Source organism: Mastacembelus armatus, chromosome 18, assembly GCF_900324485.2.
Source record: "Mastacembelus armatus chromosome 18, fMasArm1.2, whole genome shotgun sequence".
In the NCBI taxonomy this organism is placed as follows: domain Eukaryota; kingdom Metazoa; phylum Chordata; class Actinopteri; order Synbranchiformes; family Mastacembelidae; genus Mastacembelus; species Mastacembelus armatus.
Genome location: NC_046650.1, coordinates 16,925,376 through 16,947,282, shown reverse-complemented (window position 1 = coordinate 16,947,282; position 21,907 = coordinate 16,925,376). Strand labels below are relative to the sequence as shown.

General features: G+C 38.3%; 4 protein-coding genes across 4 annotated transcripts in view; all 4 read left to right on the top strand.

Annotated features, from left to right (window-relative positions):
- Positions 1–113, top strand: part of LOC113141381 (ladderlectin-like) — a 29,884-nt gene extending 29,771 nt beyond the window's left edge. The window contains exon 6 of the mRNA XM_026325771.1: positions 74–113. The gene's annotated coding sequence lies outside the window, so the exon portion shown is untranslated. The remainder of the gene's footprint in view (positions 1–73) is intronic.
- Positions 114–4,061: 3,948 nt separating this feature from the next.
- Positions 4,062–5,802, top strand: LOC113141258 (ladderlectin-like). Its single transcript, XM_026325567.1, has 7 exons — positions 4,062–4,117; positions 4,219–4,311; positions 4,409–4,444; positions 4,656–4,753; positions 4,880–5,014; positions 5,100–5,211; positions 5,482–5,802. Exons 2-7 carry the CDS (start codon positions 4,248–4,250, stop codon positions 5,550–5,552), a joined length of 516 nt encoding a protein of 171 aa, XP_026181352.1. The 5' UTR covers positions 4,062–4,117; positions 4,219–4,247; the 3' UTR covers positions 5,553–5,802.
- Positions 5,803–9,735: 3,933 nt separating this feature from the next.
- On the top strand, positions 9,736–11,496 carry LOC113141277 (ladderlectin-like). Its single transcript, XM_026325599.1, has 7 exons — positions 9,736–9,791; positions 9,893–9,985; positions 10,083–10,118; positions 10,330–10,427; positions 10,554–10,688; positions 10,774–10,885; positions 11,167–11,496. The coding sequence occupies exons 2-7, from the start codon at positions 9,922–9,924 to the stop codon at positions 11,232–11,234; spliced, it is 513 nt and encodes a 170-aa protein (XP_026181384.1). The 5' UTR covers positions 9,736–9,791; positions 9,893–9,921; the 3' UTR covers positions 11,235–11,496.
- Positions 11,497–16,493: 4,997 nt separating this feature from the next.
- On the top strand, positions 16,494–18,338 carry LOC113125420 (ladderlectin-like). Its single transcript, XM_026298865.1, has 7 exons — positions 16,494–16,549; positions 16,651–16,743; positions 16,841–16,876; positions 17,088–17,185; positions 17,312–17,446; positions 17,532–17,643; positions 17,927–18,338. Exons 2-7 carry the CDS (start codon positions 16,680–16,682, stop codon positions 17,995–17,997), a joined length of 516 nt encoding a protein of 171 aa, XP_026154650.1. The 5' UTR covers positions 16,494–16,549; positions 16,651–16,679; the 3' UTR covers positions 17,998–18,338.
- The last annotated feature ends 3,569 nt before the right edge of the window (positions 18,339–21,907 follow it).

Here is a 21,907-nt window from a genome sequence, read left to right as displayed (position 1 = left end):
TAAGAACCCGTGATGATCCCAGGTCTGATCCAGAGGCATGAAATCCCTGTGAAAAGCACAAACACTGGTGGAGGTGTGTTTGTCTTTGCATACTCTCACATTTTGTGCCATCAGTCTCATAGAACCTGAATTCTACTGTATCTCATTTGACATCTTCTATCATATCCAGTATATATCATCTGTTTCTTTTCTATGGCTGTAACGCTACTGAAGGAAGGAAGAGACAAGTAACATAAACAGGAGCTGGACTGTCTCTGAGGTTTTGTGCCTTTAATAAGAGCAGACTGAATGTGTTATGGAAAGAATGCTTTGAGCTCCACTTTATTCTGCAGTCTGACTCTTCTTTCTTGGCTCATGTCAAAATAAAAGTCTATCAGCATTGAAACCAGTTGGTCTGTGTTAATGATCACAATTTAAGTGTTTCAGCTATGACACCACTAAATAATACTGTACATCATCATTTATGAGCACCTATTCTACCATTATTGAATATCCTTTCATGCATTTATAAAGTTTATCTTATTGGGGTCAGTGAATTGTGCAAGGACAATTTGACATTCAGATGCAATCAGTGGACAAGCCTTTCAAACTACTGAGTCACAGTCCCAAGATTTTAGAAAAACCAAAAAGAGGATCCAAAGGGGAAGAATTACAACATGGAAATGGAAAGTGACACCACATTGAAGAACATAAAGGTTGCCATGTTATCGAGCATTGTGGGCGGCTTCAGAGTGAAAGCATACACTTTTTCAATAAATGCTACTGTAATAAAGTCATCTGGCCTCCATGTAGTGTTATAGTCAACTTCATCAGCTCATCCACTGCAGGATATAAACCATCCAAATATCCAATAATCTTGAATGCTTGGATGAGCAGATTTTCACGTTAAAAAATTGTAGGGGCTTTGGACAAAGCAGAGCTTTACAACACCACAAGAAGCAAATAAAATAAGTGAAATGAAGCCCATGTTGCTTTGACAGCTGAAGAGGAACATACAGGCTGAGTCATTAACAGATAAATATCAGACACCTGAAATTAACAGAAATATGTAATTTTGACTTTCACAAGAAAAACTTATTGCAGGTCACCATCCTCACTAGATAAATATCAGACACCTAAACTGAACTGATGACATGAACTGATATGTAATTTTGACTTTCACAAGAAAAACTTATTGCAGGTCACCATCCTCACTAGATAAATATCAGACACCTGAACTGAACTGATGACATGAACTGATATGTAATTGTGACTTTCACAAGAAAAAAAAAATCTATTTAAATTGAAAAATGTACGCCGTTTAAATAAATGTGGATATGCAGTACATTTCTCAGTATATTTAATACAAGTCTGTGTCATCAGCAGAATGTCAGACACGGATTTATAATCTCCCAGCAGGACATGCTCAAATATGTCCCCAGGGAGGTGCCTAGGGAGGCACCTAGGGAGGCAAACTCACGATCGTAAGTGAGGGTAGGAACGTAGACTGACTGCTAAATCCACAACAGACCAGTACAGTGACCACATAACTGCTAAGGCCGCAAACGCAGTATGTTTAACAGCTTAGACATACTGTGTTTGGTCATATTTGTGACTGGTAGAGATCAGATCACATTCATGACAAATTTATGCAGAAAACCAAGAAACTAGAAGATGGTTTGTATGTATTTGTCTGTATGCAGAGAGATAAACTAAGTCAATAACTGCTGTGTCCAACTGTACAGATCTTCCAGAAGCAAAGGTCAAAAACAATCAAACAGGTTAGTGAGACTAAAACATGAAAAACTCACAGAATCAGAAGGGGATGGAACCAAATATTCCAGTTATATCATTTTAACAAGTGTCCAATATGATACACATTAAGGTGCAGTAATTACTGACAACTGCAGGGGCTTTGGACAAAGCAGAACTTTACAACATCACAAGCATCAAATAAAATGAGCAAAATGGAGCCCATGTTGCTTTGACAGCTGAAGAGGAACATACAGGCTGAGTCAACACTAGATACACATCAGAAACCTGAACTGAACTGATGACATGAACCGATATGTAATTTTGACTTTCACAAGAAAAACTTTGCATCCTTCTTTAATGGTCAAAGTGACAGGCCTGGGTCAACTAGAAAAAAAAGAATTCAGACTCTAAAGTCACTGGTCGCAGTGAGGACAGCTGTACAATAATATACAGTATCATTGTATGTTACTGTAATTCAAATTAAACTTTAAAGTCCATTTAAAAAATCTCTTTAAATTGAAAAATGTATGCCATTTAAATAAATGTGTGTATGCAGTACATGTGTCAGTATATTTAAAACAGGTCTGTGTCATCAGCACAATGTCAGACAAGGATTTACAGGTGGATGCCAGAGGAATCTGTAAAACCTGTTACAGAGATGATGTCTTTTTGTTGATGGAGGTACCATGTGACAAAGCACAATGTTTAGGCCAGGGGTCTCAAACTCAATTTACCTGAGTTTGGGTGAGGCTGGGCCGCATCAGGTTTTCCACAAGAAAAGCTTTGTTAAAAAAATTCCAATCTTCTTAAATCTCTTTATTTTTATTTTTTAACACAAAATAAGATAAACAAATAAACCAATTAAGAATTAATGAGAAAATAAATTAAATAAAATAAATAGAAAATAAATAAATCAATCAGTAATAAATATAATCTTTAAGTCTGTTATTGTTTTGTTGTATCTGTTGTCTAGGCAACTACATTGTAAAAGCTAACGTTAGCTAGCCAGCCTGAGCGAAAACCTAACCAAACACCTTGTAAATTTTTTTTTGTATTTTAATTAAACAGATGTACTATTCTATTTTAGTTTCGGTTTCAGTTTATAATATCTATTTTTTATATTTAACATTTTTAAGGTAATGAAGAATATGCACAATGCATAATGCACAGTGTATATGCAAAATAATGATCTGATCTGATGAAAATAAAGAAAATAATCCTGAATTTTAGATAATAAGATTAAAAGGACTACGTTTATTATACATTTAATTATGTGTTTACATTTTTTAAAACCAATGCAAGTAGCTAGTATTTTGCAGCAGTGGTGTCTTTGTATAATGTATTAACGACAATTTGAGAGAAATATGATGTTATTTAATATAAAACCATGCAGAAGGCGCTCTGTGGCGCGGCAGGAATATGAACAGCATCCTGAGTCGTAGCTGGGCGCGACGGACAAACGCCAAACGGCACCGCCGGTGTGTGTACACTAATAATTTTAAAGACGTGGTGCGACGCGACGCTGCATTTCTCGTTCGGTGTGACACCCCCTTAAAGTGCCATACATATCAAACTTGCGGGCCGCACTAACATTAAACTTTCATATTAAGGCGGGGGCCACAAACTATCGTCCTGCGGGCCGCAAATGGCCCGCGGGCCGCGAGTTTGAGACCTCTGGTTTAGGCCCTGCGTGTACAATGAATGTTATTGCATAACTTAACTGCCAGTGATGGATGGCAACCTTAGAAACAAGAAAATGGAAAATAAATCCTCAATAGTCAGCAAACTGTAACACAAAGGGGGGAAACTGGAATAAAGCAGTTAAAACAGCAACGCAAAATGTAGTTCAAATACAAACGTTTCCATTCAAGGAGAAGTTCACTATTTCTCCCATGTGCCCTATAAATACTGTGTATCTGCTTGTATTAAAGGAAAAACACCTGAAATGACATACATCTACATTTGGGGTTTAAGTAGCTGCCTGTGGGTTTACAGCTGCAAGAAAAGTAATGGCACTGTTTCCAAGTTTTATCCATCCATCCAGATCACATTTATGACAAATTTATGCAGAAAACCACAAAATTAGAAACTAAAAACAAAAAAATTACATTTTGACTCTTTAATGGTTAATTAATTAAATAGGCCTGTTGCACTAAGAAGTTCCCACATGAGTGTGAACAAATGTTTCCTTTGAATTTGTACTTCGATCGCCTGTGTTTTGACTATTCTTCCTAATAATGATATTACAGCTTTGTGTGTTGCTGTGTCATCAGTTCCTCATTTTGTGGGAGATAAGTAACTGTAGTTATGAGCTGCTCTTTGGCTTCTTCAGCACCTTCGTGTGAGGCTGACACTGAGAAGGAAGAAGATAATTCTGCTGCAGGTTTGCCACAAACCCTCTGATCATCTTCCTTCTTTCCTTTAATGAACTGTCAGTCACTGTGTGAGAAGGATTCCTAACATGTATGGTTCTCTTTGCTGAAGGTAAAAATCTGTATAATCTGATCTCCACCATGAAGATGCTCGGTGTCTTTGTGCTTTGTGTCTGTGCCATGATGGATCTGACTCCAGCTGCAGGTGAGAACTGCATTAAAAACACCAAGATGGTTTGTATGTATTGGTCTGTATGCAGAGAGAGAAACTAAGTCAATAACTGCTGTGTCCAACTATCCAGATCTTCCAGAAGCAAAGGATGAAAACGATCAAACAGGTCAGTGAGACTAAAATATGACAAACTCATAAAATCTGAAGGGGATGGAACCAGAAATTCCACTCATATTATTAACGTTGTTCATAATAAAACAAGTATCACTGACTGACAGTGTGTACAGCTGTTGTTTTGGTTTTACTTCACATTACACAGTGAATACTATATATCAATGTAATGAACTGATTATTAAATAGTCTGTATTTGTCCTCAGCAAGTAGCCCCCTGGTGAAGAGGACCGTGTTTCGGTCTCGCTACAGGAACCGTTACTTCTATTACATTCACACACCCCTGACTTGGGCTGAAGCTGAGGTAAAATCACTGAGTTTATTCTTTTTACACTGATTTGAACACTTAGTTAACTGGACTCCTCTTTTGGCCCTGCTTACTGCTATTGCTCCTCTCTGGGCCACTTCACACTGTTATTCTCCACTGCAGAGAAACTGCCAGTCCATGGGTGGAAACCTGGCATCAGTGCATGACACTCATGAGTATCATGGAATTCAGAGGGTGATAATGGCTGCCAGTCATGACTACAAAGAAACATGGATTGGAGGCTCTAATGGTCAAGAGGTATTTTATGAATCATTACTCATTTTATGAGTTGGGTATGTAATAACCATTCCTAATTCTTAATCTATTTGATTTTGTCATCTAGGACAGGTTTTGGCTCTGGAGTGATGGCACACTTTTCCACTATACAAACTGGTGTCCTGGAAAGCCAGTTTACAGTCAGGGCCAGCAGCACTGTGTGCTGATGAATCACTCAGGTAAATCCAAAAGCTCTGAGCCTTCCTCAGTTCCTCTGAGGCTAAAAAAAGAGTTGGAAATAAAGCCTGTCTCAATTAGAAAGTCCCATGTTCATTTGTTGTTTGCAATGTGCAATATTATATCATTTATAGCAGAATTAAACGTATTTTATCTCATGGAAATATGTGTGGTGATGATTTAAATACCAATTCCCCTGTTCCTCAAGATAAACTGGTCTCAGTAAACACTTCTATGTAGCACTGACTGGCTGCTGTGCCTTGTACTTACAGCTCAGAAGTGCTGGGGTAATCTGCAGTGTCACTATCGTCGTCCATCTGTCTGCGCCAAGAAAGTATATTGATACCTGGACTGGAACAGAGGCTTCAAGTACCCGTCAGAGACCACATGAAACATTGAGAGATTTGTTACTGCTTATCTTTACACACTCACCCGCATTTGTATTATCAGACTCATTTATAAGATGAAGGTATTATACCTTGTTTTATTTCTTTTCTATGGCTGTAACGCTACTTAAGGAAGGAAGAGACAAGTAACATAAACAGGAGCTGGACTGTCTCTGAGGTTTTGTGCCTTTAATAAGAGCAGACTGAATGTGTTATGGAAAGAATGCTTTGAGCTCAACTTTATTCTGCAGTCTGACTCTTCTTTCTTATCTAATGCAAAAATAAAAGTCTATCAGCATTGAAACCAGTTGGTCTGTGTTAATCACATTTTTCAGAATCTAATTTTAAGTGTTTTAGCTATGACACCACTAAATAATACTGTACATCTTCATTTATGAGCACCTATTATAACATTATTGAATATCCTTTCATGCATTTATAAAGTTTATCTTATTTGGGTTCAGTGAATTGGGCAAGGACAATTTGACATTCAGACAGAAGGAAGCTGGGACCAAAATGGCTGCAATCAGTGGACAAGCATTTCTAACTATTCAATTCAATTTTATTTGTACAGCACCAAATCATGACACAATTATCTCAAGGCTCTTTACAAAAAAAAAAGAAATATAAACCCAACAAATCCCTTATGAGCAGCACTTGGCAACAGTGGAGAGGAAAAACTCCCTTTAACGGAAAAACCTCCAACAGAACCGGGCTCAGTTTGAGTGGCCACCTGCCTTGACCGGTTGGGATGAGTGGATAGAGGAGAAAGAAAAGAACAGGAACACACTCTGGGAACCACAAGTAAACCTGCAATCTTAAGTGCACTACTGAGATAATATGGTACTATGAGGTCTTTAAGGTATGAAGGAGCTTGACCAAGGGATTTGTATGTGAGAAGTATTTTAAATTCTATTCTGGATTTTACAGGTTACCAATGAAGAGAAGCTAGTGTAGGAGAAATATGTTTTTCTTACTAGTTCCTGTCAGGACTCTGCTTGCAGCTTTCTGAATTAACTGGAGGCTTTTTATGGAGTTACTGGGACATCCAGATAGTAATGAGTTACAGTAATTAATTAATAAATAAATAAATAACATTTTTCACAGTAGTCCTGGAGGCCTGTTAGAAAAGCTATTTCTGAGGATTTTAGGCACAAAGACAATAACTTCTGTTTTCTCAGAGTTTAAAAGTAGAAAGTTACTGGTCATCCAGGCCTTTATGTCCTTCAGACATGCCTGAAGTCTGGTTAACTGGTTTGTGTTGTCAGTTTTTGTTTCATGGACAGACACAGATGAGTGTCATCTCCATAGCAGTGCTAATTAATAGAATGCTTCCTAATAATATTGCCTAAGGGAAATAAGGTGAAGATAATCGGTCCTAGCACCGAACTTCGTGGAACTCCATAACTAACTTTTGTGCACATGGAAGGTTCATCATGGACATGAACAAATTGGAACCTGTTCGATAAATAACACTGGACCTATTTTAACGCTGTTCCCTTGATTCCAATTATATGCTCCAGTCTCTGTAATAAGATCCTGCGGTCGATGGTGTCAACAGCAGCACTAAGGTCTAGGAGGACAAGTATAGAAACGAGTCCATTATATGAGGCTAAGACAAGATTGGTGATGACTATTAACACTTCTGTTTCTGTATTATGATGTGCTCTAAATCCTGATTGAAAATCTACAAATCGTTCATTTCTGTGTCAGTGGTCACATACCTGCTTACCCAAAAGCCTTTTCAAGGATTTCAGAAATAAATGGTAGGTTGGATATTGGTCTATAATTAGCCAAGATTCTGGGATCAACACTGGGCATTTTGAATAAGGGTTCGATTACTGCAGTCTTAAAAGCCTGTTACTAGAGATAAATTTACCAAGTCTAATAAAGATGAGCCAACTAATAGCAGGGTGTCTTTGAGCAGTCTATTTGGGATGTGGTCTAAGAGAGATGATCATTTACATGAAGCAACCGAATTCAGAGAGATCCTTGGGAAAGAAGCAGTCTAAACATAACTGAGGTCTAACAGGTGAGTCAAGAGCTACTGTAGTAGAAGATTCATTTGCAAGATGAAAATGGAAAGGACACCCCATTGAAGAAGGTGAACATAAAGGCTGCTAATTTAAACTTACAGCCATGTTGCCATGTTATCGAGCATTGTGGGCGGCTTTAGAGTGAAAGCTGATGCAGATACACTTTTTCAATAAATGTTACTGTAATAAAGTCATCTGGCCCCCATGTGGTGTTATAGTCATCAGCTCATCCACTGCAGGATATAAACCATCCAAACATCTAAAAATCTTGAATGCTTGGATGAGCAGATTTTCAAGTTAAAAAATTGTAGGGGCTTTGGACAAAGCAGAGCTTTACAACACCACAAGTATCAAATAAAATAAGTGAAATGAAGCCCATGTTGCTTTGACAGCTGAAGAGGAACATGCAGGCTGAGTCATTAACAGATAAATATCAGACACCTAAACTGAACTGATGACATGAACTGATATGTAATTTTGACTTTCACAAGAAAAACTTATTGCAGGTCACCATCCTCACTAGATAAATATCAGACACCTGAACTGAACTGATGACATGAACTGATATGTAATTGTGACTTTCACAAGAAAAAAAAAATCTATTTAAATTGAAAAATGTACGCCGTTTAAATAAATGTGGATATGCAGTACATTTCTCGGTATATTTAATACAAGTATGTATGTATTTGTCTGTATGCAGAGAGATAAACTAAGTCAATAACTGCTGTGTCCAACTGTACAGATCTTCCAGAAGCAAAGGTCAAAAACAATCAAACAGGTTAGTGAGACTAAAACATGAAAAACTCACAGAATCAGAAGGGGATGGAACCAAATATTCCAGTTATATCATTTTAACAAGTGTCAAATATGATACACATTAAGGTGCAGTAATTACTGACAACTGCAGTGGCTTTGGACAAAGCAGAGCTTTACAACACCACAAGCATCAAATAAAATGAGCAAAATGGAGCCCATGTTGCTTTGACAGCTGAAGAGGAACATACAGGCTGAGTCAACACTAGATACACATCAGAAACCTGAACTGAACTGATGACATGAACCGATATGTAATTTTGACTTTCACAAGAAAAACTTTGCATCCTTCTTTAATGGTCAAAGTGACAGGCCTGGGTCAACTAGAAAAAAAGGAATTCAGACTCTAAAGTCACTGGTCGCAGTGAGGACAGCTGTACAATAATATACAGTATCATTGTATGTTATTGTAATTCAAATTAAACTTTAAAGTCCATTTAAAAAATCTCTTTAAATTGAAAAATGTATGCCATTTAAATAAATGTGTGTATGCAGTACATTTGTCAGTATATTTAAAACAGGTCTGTGTCATCAGCACAATGTCAGACAAGGATTTACAGGTGGATGCCAGAGGAATCTCTAAAACCTGTTACAGAGATAATGTCTTTTTGTTGATGTAGGTACCATGTGACAAAGCACAATGTTTAGGCCCTGCGTGTACAATGAATGTAATTGCATAACTTAACTGCCAGTGATGGATGGCAACCTTAGAAACAAGAAAATGGAAAATAAATCCTCAATAGTCAGCAAACTGTAACACAAAGGTGGGAACTGGAATAAAGCAGTTAAAACAGCAATGCAAAATGTAGTTCAAATACAAACGTTTCCATTCAAGGAGAAGTTCACTATTTCTCCCATGTGCCCTATAAATACTGTGTATCTGCTTGTATTAAAGGAAAAACACCTGAAATGACATACATCTACATTTGGGGTTTAAGTAGCTGCCTGTGGGTTTACAGCTGCAAGAAAAGTAATGGCACTGTTTCCAAGTTTTATCCATCCATCCAGATCACATTTATGACAAATTTATGCAGAAAACCACAAAATTAGAAACTAAAAACAAAAAAATGACATTTTGACTCTTTAATGGTTAATTAATTAAATAGGCCTGTTGCACTAAGAAGTTCCCACATGAGTGTGAACAAATGTTTCCTTTGAATTTGTACTTCGATCGCCTGTGTTTTGACTATTCTTCCTAATAATGATATTACAGCTTTGTGTGTTGCTGTGTCATCAGTTCCTCATTTTGTGGGAGATAAGTAACTGTAGTTATGAGCTGCTCTTTGGCTTCTTCAGCACCTTCGTGTGAGGCTGACACTGAGAAGGAAGAAGATAATTCTGCTGCAGGTTCGCCACAAACCCTCTGATCATCTTCCTTCTTTCCTTTAATGAACTGTCAGTCACTGTGTGAGAAGGATTCCTAACATGTATGGTTCTCTTTGCTAAAGGTAAAAATCTGTATAATCTGATCTCCACCATGAAGATGCTCGGTGTCTTTGTGCTTTGTGTCTGTGCCATGATGGATCTGACTCCAGCTGCAGGTGAGAACTGCATTAAAAAGACCAAGATGGTTTGTATGTATTGGTCTGTATGCAGAGAGAGAAACTAAGTCAATAACTGCTGTGTCCAACTATCCAGATCTTCCAGAAGCAAAGGATGAAAACGATCAAACAGGTCAGTGAGACTAAAATATGACAAACTCATAAAATCTGAAGGGGATGGAACCAGAAATTCCACTCATATTATTAACGTTGTTCATAATAAAACAAGTATCACTGACTGACAGTGTGTACAGCTGTTGTTTTGGTTTTACTTCACATTACACAGTGAATACTATATATCAATGTAATGAACTGATTATTAAATAGTCTGTATTTGTCCTCAGCAAGTAGCCCCCTGGTGAAGAGGACCGTGTTTCGGTCTCGCTACAGGAACCGTTACTTCTATTACATTCAAACACCCCTGACTTGGGCTGAAGCTGAGGTAAAATCACTGAGTTTATTCTTTTTACACTGATTTGAACACTTAGTTAACTGGACTCCTCTTTTGGCCCTGCTTACTGCTATTGCTCCTCTCTGGGCCACTTCACACTGTTATTCTCCACTGCAGAGAAACTGCCAGTCCATGGGTGGAAACCTGGCATCAGTGCATGACACTCATGAGTATCATGGAATTCAGAGGGTGATAATGGCTGCCAGTCATGACTACAAAGAAACATGGATTGGAGGCTCTAATGGTCAAGAGGTATTTTATGAATCATTACTCATTTTATGAGTTGGGTATGTAATAACCATTCCTAATTCTTAATCTATTTGATTTTGTCATCTAGGAAAGGTTTTGGCTCTGGAGTGATGGCACACTTTTCCACTATACAAACTGGTGTCCTGGAAAGCCAGTTTACAGTCAGGGCGAGCAGCACTGTGTGCTGATGAATCACTCAGGTAAATCCAAAAGCTCTGAGCCTTATTCAGTGAGTGTTTTAAATGATGAAGGCTAAAAAAAGAGTTGGAAATAAAGCCTGTCTCAATTAGAAAATCCCATGTTCATTTGTTGTTTGCAATGTGCAATATTATATCATTTATAGCAGAATTAAACGTATTTTAACTCGCGGAAATATGTGTGGTGATGATTTAAATACCAATTCCCCTGTTCCTCAAGATAATCTGGTCTCAGTAAACACTTCTATGTAGCACTGACTGGCTGCTGTGCCTTGTACTTACAGCTCAGAAGTGCTGGGGTAATCTGCAGTGTCACTATCGTCGTCCATCTGTCTGCGCCAAGAAAGTATAGTGATACCTGGACTGGAACAGAGGCTTCAAGTACCCGTCAGAGACCACCTGAAACATTGAGAGATTTGTTACTGCTTATCTTTACACACTCACCTGCATTTGTATTATCAGACTCATTCATAAGATGAAGGTTTTATACCTTGTTTTATTTCTTTTCTATGGCTGTAACGCTACTTAAGGAAGGAAGAGACAAGTAACATAAACAGGAGCTGGACTGTCTCTGAGGTTTTGTGCCTTTAATAAGAGCAGACTGAATGTGTTATGGAAAGAATGCTTTGAGCTCAACTTTATTCTGCAGTCTGACTCTTCTTTCTTATCTAATGCAAAAATAAAAGTCTATCAGCATTGAAACCAGTTGGTCTGTGTTAATCACATTTTTCAGAATCTAATTTTAAGTGTTTTAGCTATGACACCACTAAATAATACTGTACATCTTCATTTATGAGCACCTATTATAACATTATTGAATATCCTTTCATGCATTTATAAAGTTTATCTTATTTGGGTTCAGTGAATTGGGCAAGGACAATTTGACATTCAGACAGAAGGAAGCTGGGACCAAAATGGCTGCAATCAGTGGACAAGCATTTCTAACTATTCAATTCAATTTTATTTGTACAGCACCAAATCATGACACAATTATCTCAAGGCTCTTTACAAAAAAAAAAGAAATATAAACCCAACAAATCCCTTATGAGCAGCACTTGGCAACAGTGGAGAGGAAAAACTCCCTTTAACGGAAAAACCTCCAACAGAACCGGGCTCAGTTTGAGTGGCCACCTGCCTTGACCGGTTGGGATGAGTGGATAGAGGAGAAAGAAAAGAACAGGAACACACTCTGGGAACCACAAGTAAACCTGCAATCTTAAGTGCACTACTGAGATAATATGGTACTATGAGGTCTTTAAGGTATGAAGGAGCTTGACCAAGGGATTTGTATGTGAGAAGTATTTTAAATTCTATTCTGGATTTTACAGGTTACCAATGAAGAGAAGCTAGTGTAGGAGAAATATGTTTTTCTTACTAGTTCCTGTCAGGACTCTGCTTGCAGCTTTCTGAATTAACTGGAGGCTTTTTATGGAGTTACTGGGACATCCAGATAGTAATGAGTTACAGTCCATCCATCCATCCATCTTCTATACCCGCTTTTCCTGTTCAGGGTCACGGGGATCCGCTGGAGCCTATCCCAGCTCTCTCTCGGGTGGAAGGCAGGGGTACACCCTAGACAGGTCACCAGTCTGTCGCAGGGCCACATATAGACACACAAAGACAGACAACCTCACACACTCACACTCACTCCTACGGGCAATTTTAGAGTCACCAATCAACCTGACATGCATGTTTTTGGACTGTGGGAGGAAACCGGAGTACCCGGAGTAAACCCACGCAAGCACAGGGAGAACATGCAAACTCCACACAGAAAGGCCGGGATGCGAACCCACGACCTTCTTGCTGTGAGGCAACAGTGCTAATGAGTTACAGTAATTAATTAATAAATAAATAAATAACATTTTTCACAGTAGTCCTGGAGGCCTGTTAGAAAAGCTATTTCTGAGGATTTTAGGCACAAAGACAATAACTTCTGTTTTCTCAGAGTTTAAAAGTAGAAAGTTACTGGTCATCCAGGCCTTTATGTCCTTCAGACATGCCTGAAGTCTGGTTAACTGGTTTGTGTTGTCAGTTTTTGTTTCATGGACAGACACAGATGAGTGTCATCTCCATAGCAGTGCTAATTAATAGAATGCTTCCTAATAATATTGCCTAAGGGAAATAAGGTGAAGATAATCGGTCCTAGCACCGAACTTCGTGGAACTCCATAACTAACTTTTGTGCACATGGAAGGTTCATCATGGACATGAACAAATTGGAACCTGTTCGATAAATAACACTGGACCTATTTTAACGCTGTTCCCTTGATTCCAATTACATGCTCCAGTCTCTGTAATAAGATCCTGCGGTCGATGGTGTCAACAGCAGCACTAAGGTCTAGGAGGACAAGTATAGAAACGAGTCCATTATATGAGGCTAAGACAAGATTGGTGATGACTATTAACACTTCTGTTTCTGTATTATGATGTGCTCTAAATCCTGATTGAAAATCTACAAATCGTTCATTTCTGTGTCAGTGGTCACATACCTGCTTACCAACAGCCTTTTCAAGGATTTTAGAAATAAATGGTAGGTTGAGTCATTAACAGATAAATATCAGACACCTAAACTGAACTGATGACATGAACTGATATGTAATTTTGACTTTCACAAGAAAAACTTATTGCAGGTCAAGATCCTCACTGGATAAATATCAGACACCTAAACTGAACTGATGACATGAACTGATATGTAATTTTGACTTTCACAAGAAAAACTTATTGCAGGTCACCATCCTCACTAGATAAATATCAGACACCTGAACTGAACTGATGACATGAACTGATATGTAATTTTGACTTTCACAAGAAAAAAAAAATCTACTTAAATTGAAAAATGTACGCCGTTTAAATAAATGTGGATATGCAGTACATTTCTCGGTATATTTAATACAAGTCTGTGTCATCAACAGAATGTCAGACGCGGATTTATAATCTCCCAGCAGGACATGCTCAAATATGTCCCCAGGGAGGTGCCTAGGGAGGCACCTAGGGAGGCAAACTCACGATCGTAAGTGAGGGTAGGAACGTAGACTGACTGCTAAATCCACAACAGACCAGTACAGTGACCGCATAACTGCTAAGGCCGCAGACGCAGTATGTTTAACAGCTTAGACATACTGTGTTTGGTCATATTTGTGACTGGTAGAGATCAGATCACATTCATGACAAATTTATGCAGAAAACCAAGAAACTAGAAGATGGTTTGTATGTATTTGTCTGTATGCAGAGAGATAAACTAAGTCAATAACTGCTGTGTCCAACTGTACAGATCTTCCAGAAGCAAAGGTCAAAAACAATCAAACAGGTTAGTGAGACTAAAACATGAAAAACTCACAGAATCAGAAGGGGATGGAACCAAATATTCCAGTTATATCATTTTAACAAGTGTCAAATATGATACACATTAAGGTGCAGTAATTACTGACAACTGCAGGGGCTTTGGACAAAGCAGAACTTTACAACATCACAAGCATCAAATAAAATGAGCAAAATGGAGCCCATGTTGCTTTGACAGCTGAAGAGGAACATACAGGCTGAGTCAACACTAGATACACATCAGAAACCTGAACTGAACTGATGACATGAACCGATATGTAATTTTGACTTTCACAAGAAAAACTTTGCATCCTTCTTTAATGGTCAAAGTGACAGGCCTGGGTCAACTAGAAAAAAAAGAATTCAGACTCTAAAGTCACTGGTCGCAGTGAGGACAGCTGTACAATAATATACAGTATCATTGTATGTTACTGTAATTCAAATTAAACTTTAAAGTCCATTTAAAAAATCTCTTTAAATTGAAAAATGTATGCCATTTAAATAAATGTGTGTATGCAGTACATTTGTCAGTATATTTAAAACAGGTCTGTGTCATCAGCACAATGTCAGACAAGGATTTACAGGTGGATGCCAGAGGATTCTCTAAAACCTGTTACAGAGATGATGTCTTTTTGTTGATGGAGGTATCATGTGACAAAGCACAATGTTTAGGCCAGGGGCCTCAAACTCAATTTACCTGAGTCTGGGTGAGGCTGGGCTGCATCAGGTTTTCCACAAGGAAAGCTTTGTTAAAAAAATTCCAATCTTCTTAAATCTCTTTATTTTTATTTTTTAACACAAAATAAGATAAACAAATAAACCAATTAAGAATTAATGAGAAAATAAATTAAATAAAATAAATAGAAAATAAATAAATCAATCAGTAATAAATATAATCTTTAAGTCTGTTATTGTTTTGTTGTATCTGTTGTCTAGGCAACTACATTGTAAAAGCTAACGTTAGCTAGCCAGCCTGAGCGAAAACGTAACCAAACACCTTGTAAAGTTTTTTTTGTATTTTAATTAAACAGATGTACTATTCTATTTTAGATTCGGTTTCAGTTTATAATATCTATTTTTTATATTTAACATTTTTAAGGTAATGAAGAATATGCACAATGCATAATGCACAGTGTATATGCAAAATAATGATCTGATCTGATGAAAATAAAGAAAATAATCCTGAATTTTAGATAATAAGATTAAAAGGACTACGTTTATTATACATTTAATTATGTGTTCACATTTTTTAAAACCAATGCAAGTAGCTAGTATTTTGCAGCAGTGGTGTCTTTGTATAATGTATTAACGACGATTTGAGAGAAATAAGATGTTATTTAATATAAAACCATGCAGAAGGCGCTCTGTGGCGCGGCAGGAATTTGAACAGCGTCATGAGTCGTAGCTGGGCGTGACGGACAGACGCCAAATGGCACCGCCGGTGTGTGTACACTAATAATTTTAAAGCCGTGGTGCGACGCGATGCTGCATTTCTCGTTCGGTGTGCGACCCCCTTAAAGTGCCATACATATCAAACTTGCGGACCGCACTAACATTAAACTTTCATATTAAGGCGGGGGCCACAAACTATCGTCCTGCGGGCCGCAAATGGCCCGCGGGCCGCGAGTTTGAGACCCCTGGTTTAGGCCCTGCGTGTACAATGAATGTTATTGCATAACTTAACTGCCAGTGATGGATGGCAACCTTAGAAACAAGAAAATGGAAAATAAATCCTCAATAGTCAGCAAACTGTAACACAAAGGGGGGAACTGGAATAAAGCATTTAAAACAGCAACGCAAAATGTAGTTCAAATACAAACGTTTCCATTCAAGGAAAAGTTCACTATTTCTCCCATGTGCCCTATAAATACTGTGTATCTGCTTGTATTAAAGGAAAAACACCTGAAATGACATACATCTACATTTGGGGTTTAAGTAGCTGCCTGTGGGTTTACAGCTGCAAGAAAAGTAATGGCACTGTTTCCAAGTTTTATCCATCCATCCAGATCACATTTATGACAAATTTATGCAGAAAACCACAAAATTAGAAACTAAAAACAAAAAAATTACATTTTGACTCTTTAATGGTTAATTAATTAAATAGGCCTGTTGCACTAATGAGTTTTCACACATTATGAGTGTGAACAAATGTTTCCTTTGAATTTGTACTTCGATCGCCTGTGTTTTGACTACTCTTCCTAATAATGATATTACAGCTTTGTGTGTTGCTGTGTCATCAGTTCCTCATTTTGTGGGAGATAAGTAACTGTAGTTATGAGCTGCTCTTTGGCTTCTTCAGCACCTTCGTGTGAGGCTGACACTGAGAAGGAAGAAGATAATTCTGCTGCAGGTTTGCCACAAACCCTCTGATCATCTTCCTTCTTTCCTTTAATGAACTGTCAGTCACTGTGTGAGAAGGATTCCTAACATGTATGGTTCTCTTTGCTGAAGGTAAAAATCTGTATAATCTGATCTCCACCATGAAGATGCTCGGTGTCTTTGTGCTTTGTGTCTGTGCCATGATGGATCTGACTCCAGCTGCAGGTGAGAACTGCATTAAAAACACCAAGATGGTTTGTATGTATTGGTCTGTATGCAGAGAGAGAAACTAAGTCAATAACTGCTGTGTCCAACTATCCAGATCTTCCAGAAGCAAAGGATGAAAACGATCAAACAGGTCAGTGAGACTAAAATATGAAAAACTCATAAAATCTGAAGGGGATGGAACCAGAAATTCCACTCATATTATTAACGTTGTTCATAATAAAACAAGTATCACTGACTGACAGTGTGTACAGCTGTTGTTTTGGTTTTACTTCACATTACACAGTGAATACTATATATCAATGTAATGAACTGACTATTAAATAGTCTGTATTTGTCCTCAGCAAGTAGCGCCCTGGTGAAGAGGACCGTGTTTCGGTCTCGCTACAGGAACCGTTACTTCTATTACATTCACACACCCCTGACTTGGGCTGAAGCTGAGGTAAAATCACTGAGTTTATTCTTTTTACACTGATTTGAACACTTAGTTAACTGGACTCCTCTTTTGGCCCTGCTTACTGCTATTGCTCCTCTCTGGGCCACTTCACACTGTTATTCTCCACTGCAGAGAAACTGCCAGTCCATGGGTGGAAACCTGGCATCAGTGCATGACACTCATGAGTATCATGGAATTCAGAGGGTGATAATGGCTGCCAGTCATGACTACAAAGAAACATGGATTGGAGGCTCTAATGGTCAAGAGGTATTTTATGAATCATTACTCATTTTATGAGTTGGGTATGTAATAACCATTCCTAATTCTTAATCTATTTGATTTTGTCATCTAGGAAAGGTTTTGGCTCTGGAGTGATGGCACACTTTTCCACTATACAAACTGGTGTCCTGGAAAGCCAGTTTACGGTCAGGGCGAGCAGCACTGTGTGCTGATGAATCACTCAGGTAAATCCAAAACCTCTGAGCCTTATTCAGTGAGTGTTTTAAATGATGAAGGCTAAAAAAAGAGTTGGAAATAAAGCCTGTCTCAATTATAAAATATTTCATGTTCATTTGTTGTTTGCAATGTGCAATATTATATCATTTATAGCAGAATTAAACGTATTTTAACTCGTGGAAATATGTGTGGTGATGATTTAAATACCAATTCCCCTGTTCCTCGAGATAAACTGGTCTCAGTAAACACTTCTATGTAGCACTGACTGGCTGCTGTGCCTTGTACTTACAGCTCAGAAATGCTGGGGTAATCTGCAGTGTCACTATCGTCATCCATCTGTCTGCGCCAAGAAAGTATATTGATACCTGGACTGGAACAGAGGCTTCAAGTACCCGTCAAAGACCACCTGAAACACAGAGATTTGTTACTGCTTATCTTTACACACTCACCTGCATTTGTATTATCAGACTCATTTATAAGATGAAGGTTTTATACCTTGTTTTATTTCTTTTCTATGGCTGTAACGCTACTTAAGAAAGGAAGAGACAAGTAACATAAACAGGAGCTGGACTGTCTCTGAGGTTTTGTGCCTTTAATAAGAGCAGACTGAATCTGTTATGGAAAGAATGCTTTGAGCTCAACTTTATTCTGAACTGTCCTTTCTCCTTTAGAGCAAAAATAAAAATGTCAAGCATTAAATCAATGTGGTCTATGACTCTATGTTACAGCTCCTGTTCTGTCAAAATCCTCTACTATAATACTGAACATAATGACAAATGATTCCAAACCTGTTCAACTGTGAACTGTAACTATGGTGTTAAACAGTTTTCAGGTCAGCATAAATATCACACTGACATGTAAGGCCACAGCCTCCTAGAGTACAGCCATAAAACCACCACATGGCACTGAGGCCAACTTTATAATAAAAGCTGTATTGATGCTGATTTAGCTTCAGCGTGTATGTTGTTGTACCTGCTGTACAGCCTGCAGTACACGTACCTGTCCACACGACGTCACTGTGTTAACTTCATCAGGGGGAAATATCCAACTACAGAGGAAGAGAAACACACAGATGAAGATGTTGAGATCACTGATGTTGAGTAAACTTTTTCTGTTACACAAGCTCATTAAGAGGAAAACTTCCATCACATTTATAAGTTATAAATATTCTAGTTACAAAAATAAGGTAGCATCAATTGAGTGTTGTATGTTATGTATCAAATATGACACCGTAGGCATTTTAGGTAATATTAATACAAATCCTTAACAAATCCCTAAAAGTGAAAGTGAAGTGAAAGTGACTTATATGGCCGAGTATGGTGACCCATACTCAGAATTTGTGCTCTGCATTTAACCCCACACACAGCAGTGAACACACACTCACATTGTGCAAACTCACCCGTGGCAGTGGGCAGCCAATGCTGCAGCGCCCGGGGAGCAGTCGGGGGTCCGGTGCCTTGCTCAAGGGTCTCACCTCAGTCGTGGTATTGAGGGTAACCTTCAAGTTACAAGTCCAACTCCCTAGCCATTAGGCCACGACTGCCCCCACAAACATTATTGTAGGTATAAGGTTTTAATGAATTTCAGAATTCATTAAATGTCATCATTATGGTACATTTACAGAAAATTTGTGGGTCTACACACTGTAGGTCTACAACTTTGTCCGTTATAACTAGTAAGAACAGCAGTTTCCCTGCAGCAGTCAGCAGGTGGAAAAATGAAACATGACAAAGAAAAAATTCAATATTTTCATACTATAGAGCAGGAACTGACATATGCACATTTGCACTAAAACTGTTTTTCTGATCTTTGTTAAAAAAAAAATGTATTTTTTTTCATTTCACAAATTTTGATCTAATTTCTTGTCCTAATTGATTTTGTTTTGTTTTTCTTTTCATTTTTTAATGGGATTAATGTTTTTCTTTGCCTGTGTAAAACACTTTGAAAGTCTGGGTCTGAATTGTATTAACTTGTACGTGTACAAACCCGTCCTTGATATAAGATTTATTTAAAAAAACAGATGTTAAGGCTGCAGTTTTCTCATGTTCTGCAGTAAAGTGACATTAGCTAACATTAGCTAAACTTAGTCAATAACCTTCTGCTAATGTATTACAGACATATAGCCACAAAAACTAAATATTTACTGCTTGGTTTGGGTTGTGCAACTAGTTACCTGCTTACCTGAATTTCTCCCATGGGGGGATGAATAAACTATCTACCTGTGCTAATTAGACAAAACAGAGTTTTTCAAGCTAACTGACTAGAGCTAACTGCTTAGCTACAGGTTAGCTGGGTTAGCTAAATATGCTAGCTGAGCTAACCGCCTTTCAAAAACTAATATTACACTTAACTTTTACACCGTCGAAAAAACATTAAACACAATTAAAAGCTCCCACTAAGCAACACCACTACTAGGACTACTGGTTTTGGATGACCTGGACATGTTACGATGTTTTATCGCACCAAACGTCCGTCACTAATAACTGTTATTCCCGTTAGCAGCCGGTTAGCCGCTGATGCTAATCGTTGTTCGCGCTCAAATAGCCCGCGAACTGCAGATGCTACTCGCTAGCTAACGCTTCCAGCACATAGACACATCCCAAACTCGCATGTACCGTCAGGATGAAATTACAGCGTCACCGCCACATAAAACAGAAGTTTAGCCTGAGGTGACTGGTTCTTGTCGACAAACAAACCCCCTTTATGTAGCTCTCACCTGTGGAAAACACATTTACGAGCCAGTTTGGCCCCGTTGCTGTGACCGCTGCCAAGCCCGGGAGCTAAACCGAGCGTACCCTGCCTACCGCTTATATAGCAGGTCGGCACCGGCTATTTTCAGTATGTTTGCGGGCTAACGGTGAGCTAATCTGGGCCATAGATTCAGGGGATGCGCCTACATGATTCTGGAGGGATGTGACCTTTCTGTGATTTTACTGACCTGATATTAACAGTTGGGAAATAAATTTTACACATTTACTAACTTCATTTATAACTGTTTGGAAATAAAATCTTACTAATTTCACTTATAATATTGGGAAATAAATTCACATATTTACTTCTTTCATTTATTATATCATTAGTCTTATAGACGCTTATACATTGTTACAAAGAGTGTAAGACCAAATTGTGAGGATCAAGGGTTACAAACCTTGCCCCACTGTGTGAAGAAGCAATCACATGTGAAGGAGTCTAACACATACACTCACACTCGCACACACACATACGCTTACCCCACACATATACCCACATGTACACTACAACACACACGCACACACATACACAGGTGCTTACACATATACTCACCCACATAAGTAGTTTAGGAGAATGACTAACTGAAATACTATATTTACATGTGTGTTGTGCAATGCCATAGAAATGCAAGAGAATAAATGTAAACAACTTGATGCTGGGTTAACCATCTAACTTTGTAATTGCTAACATATGTGTTGTTCAGGGAAAGGTCACAGGGAGAGAAAGGTCACAGGAATAGTTTCTACAGTGTGTATGCATGATACTACAGATAAGATCAGCATGCAGAAAGAGAGGCCCCATATGATACACTGTTGCTGAGGGGAGGCAGGGTGAAGTTGCCAGGCTGAGAGAGGCCCTGTATGATACACTGTTACAGAGGGAGAGGCAAGGTGTAGTCAGGGATGAGAGAATCACAAACTTCAAGGATGAGTTACCGAATAAGGGGGGCTTATGAAAAAGGGATACAGAGGTACTAGGTACTGTGTCACAGAATGTTTTGTAGGATGAGGAGCAGCTCTGGACAAGAAGATAAGAAGAGGAGGATGGCAAAGTGCTGAGGGGTTGGGACCAACCCAGGGCACCAACAAGGGAAGGTGAAAGTCTAAACCAAAGCCCTCCCCACCTGTAGTCAACCAATAAGATGTGATTTTGGCAACCTTATAATGTCATGTTTGTCCTTTGTTCATCATCTTTCTTCCTGTGAAGTTGGTTACAGCTAACTGCTTGCAGACTGTGATTTTCTGATCAGGAAGTTGGTCCTTGTACAAGCTTTGGAATTTCAATTAAATACTTTTAAGATCAATTAACCTCTCCTCCACTAATTCAGATAAACGAACACGCTGACATAACCATGGAGGTAAAGTGACATAGTGGGACTGTTTAATGTCTGATTTTCTAAATAAATTAATAAAAATAATCAGGGCAGGTGAACTCAAGAGCAGTTTATTGCTGAAATCCCAAATAATAAACATCAAACAATCAGCTCTGACACAAAAACTTTATCCCTATAAATTCTGTCCT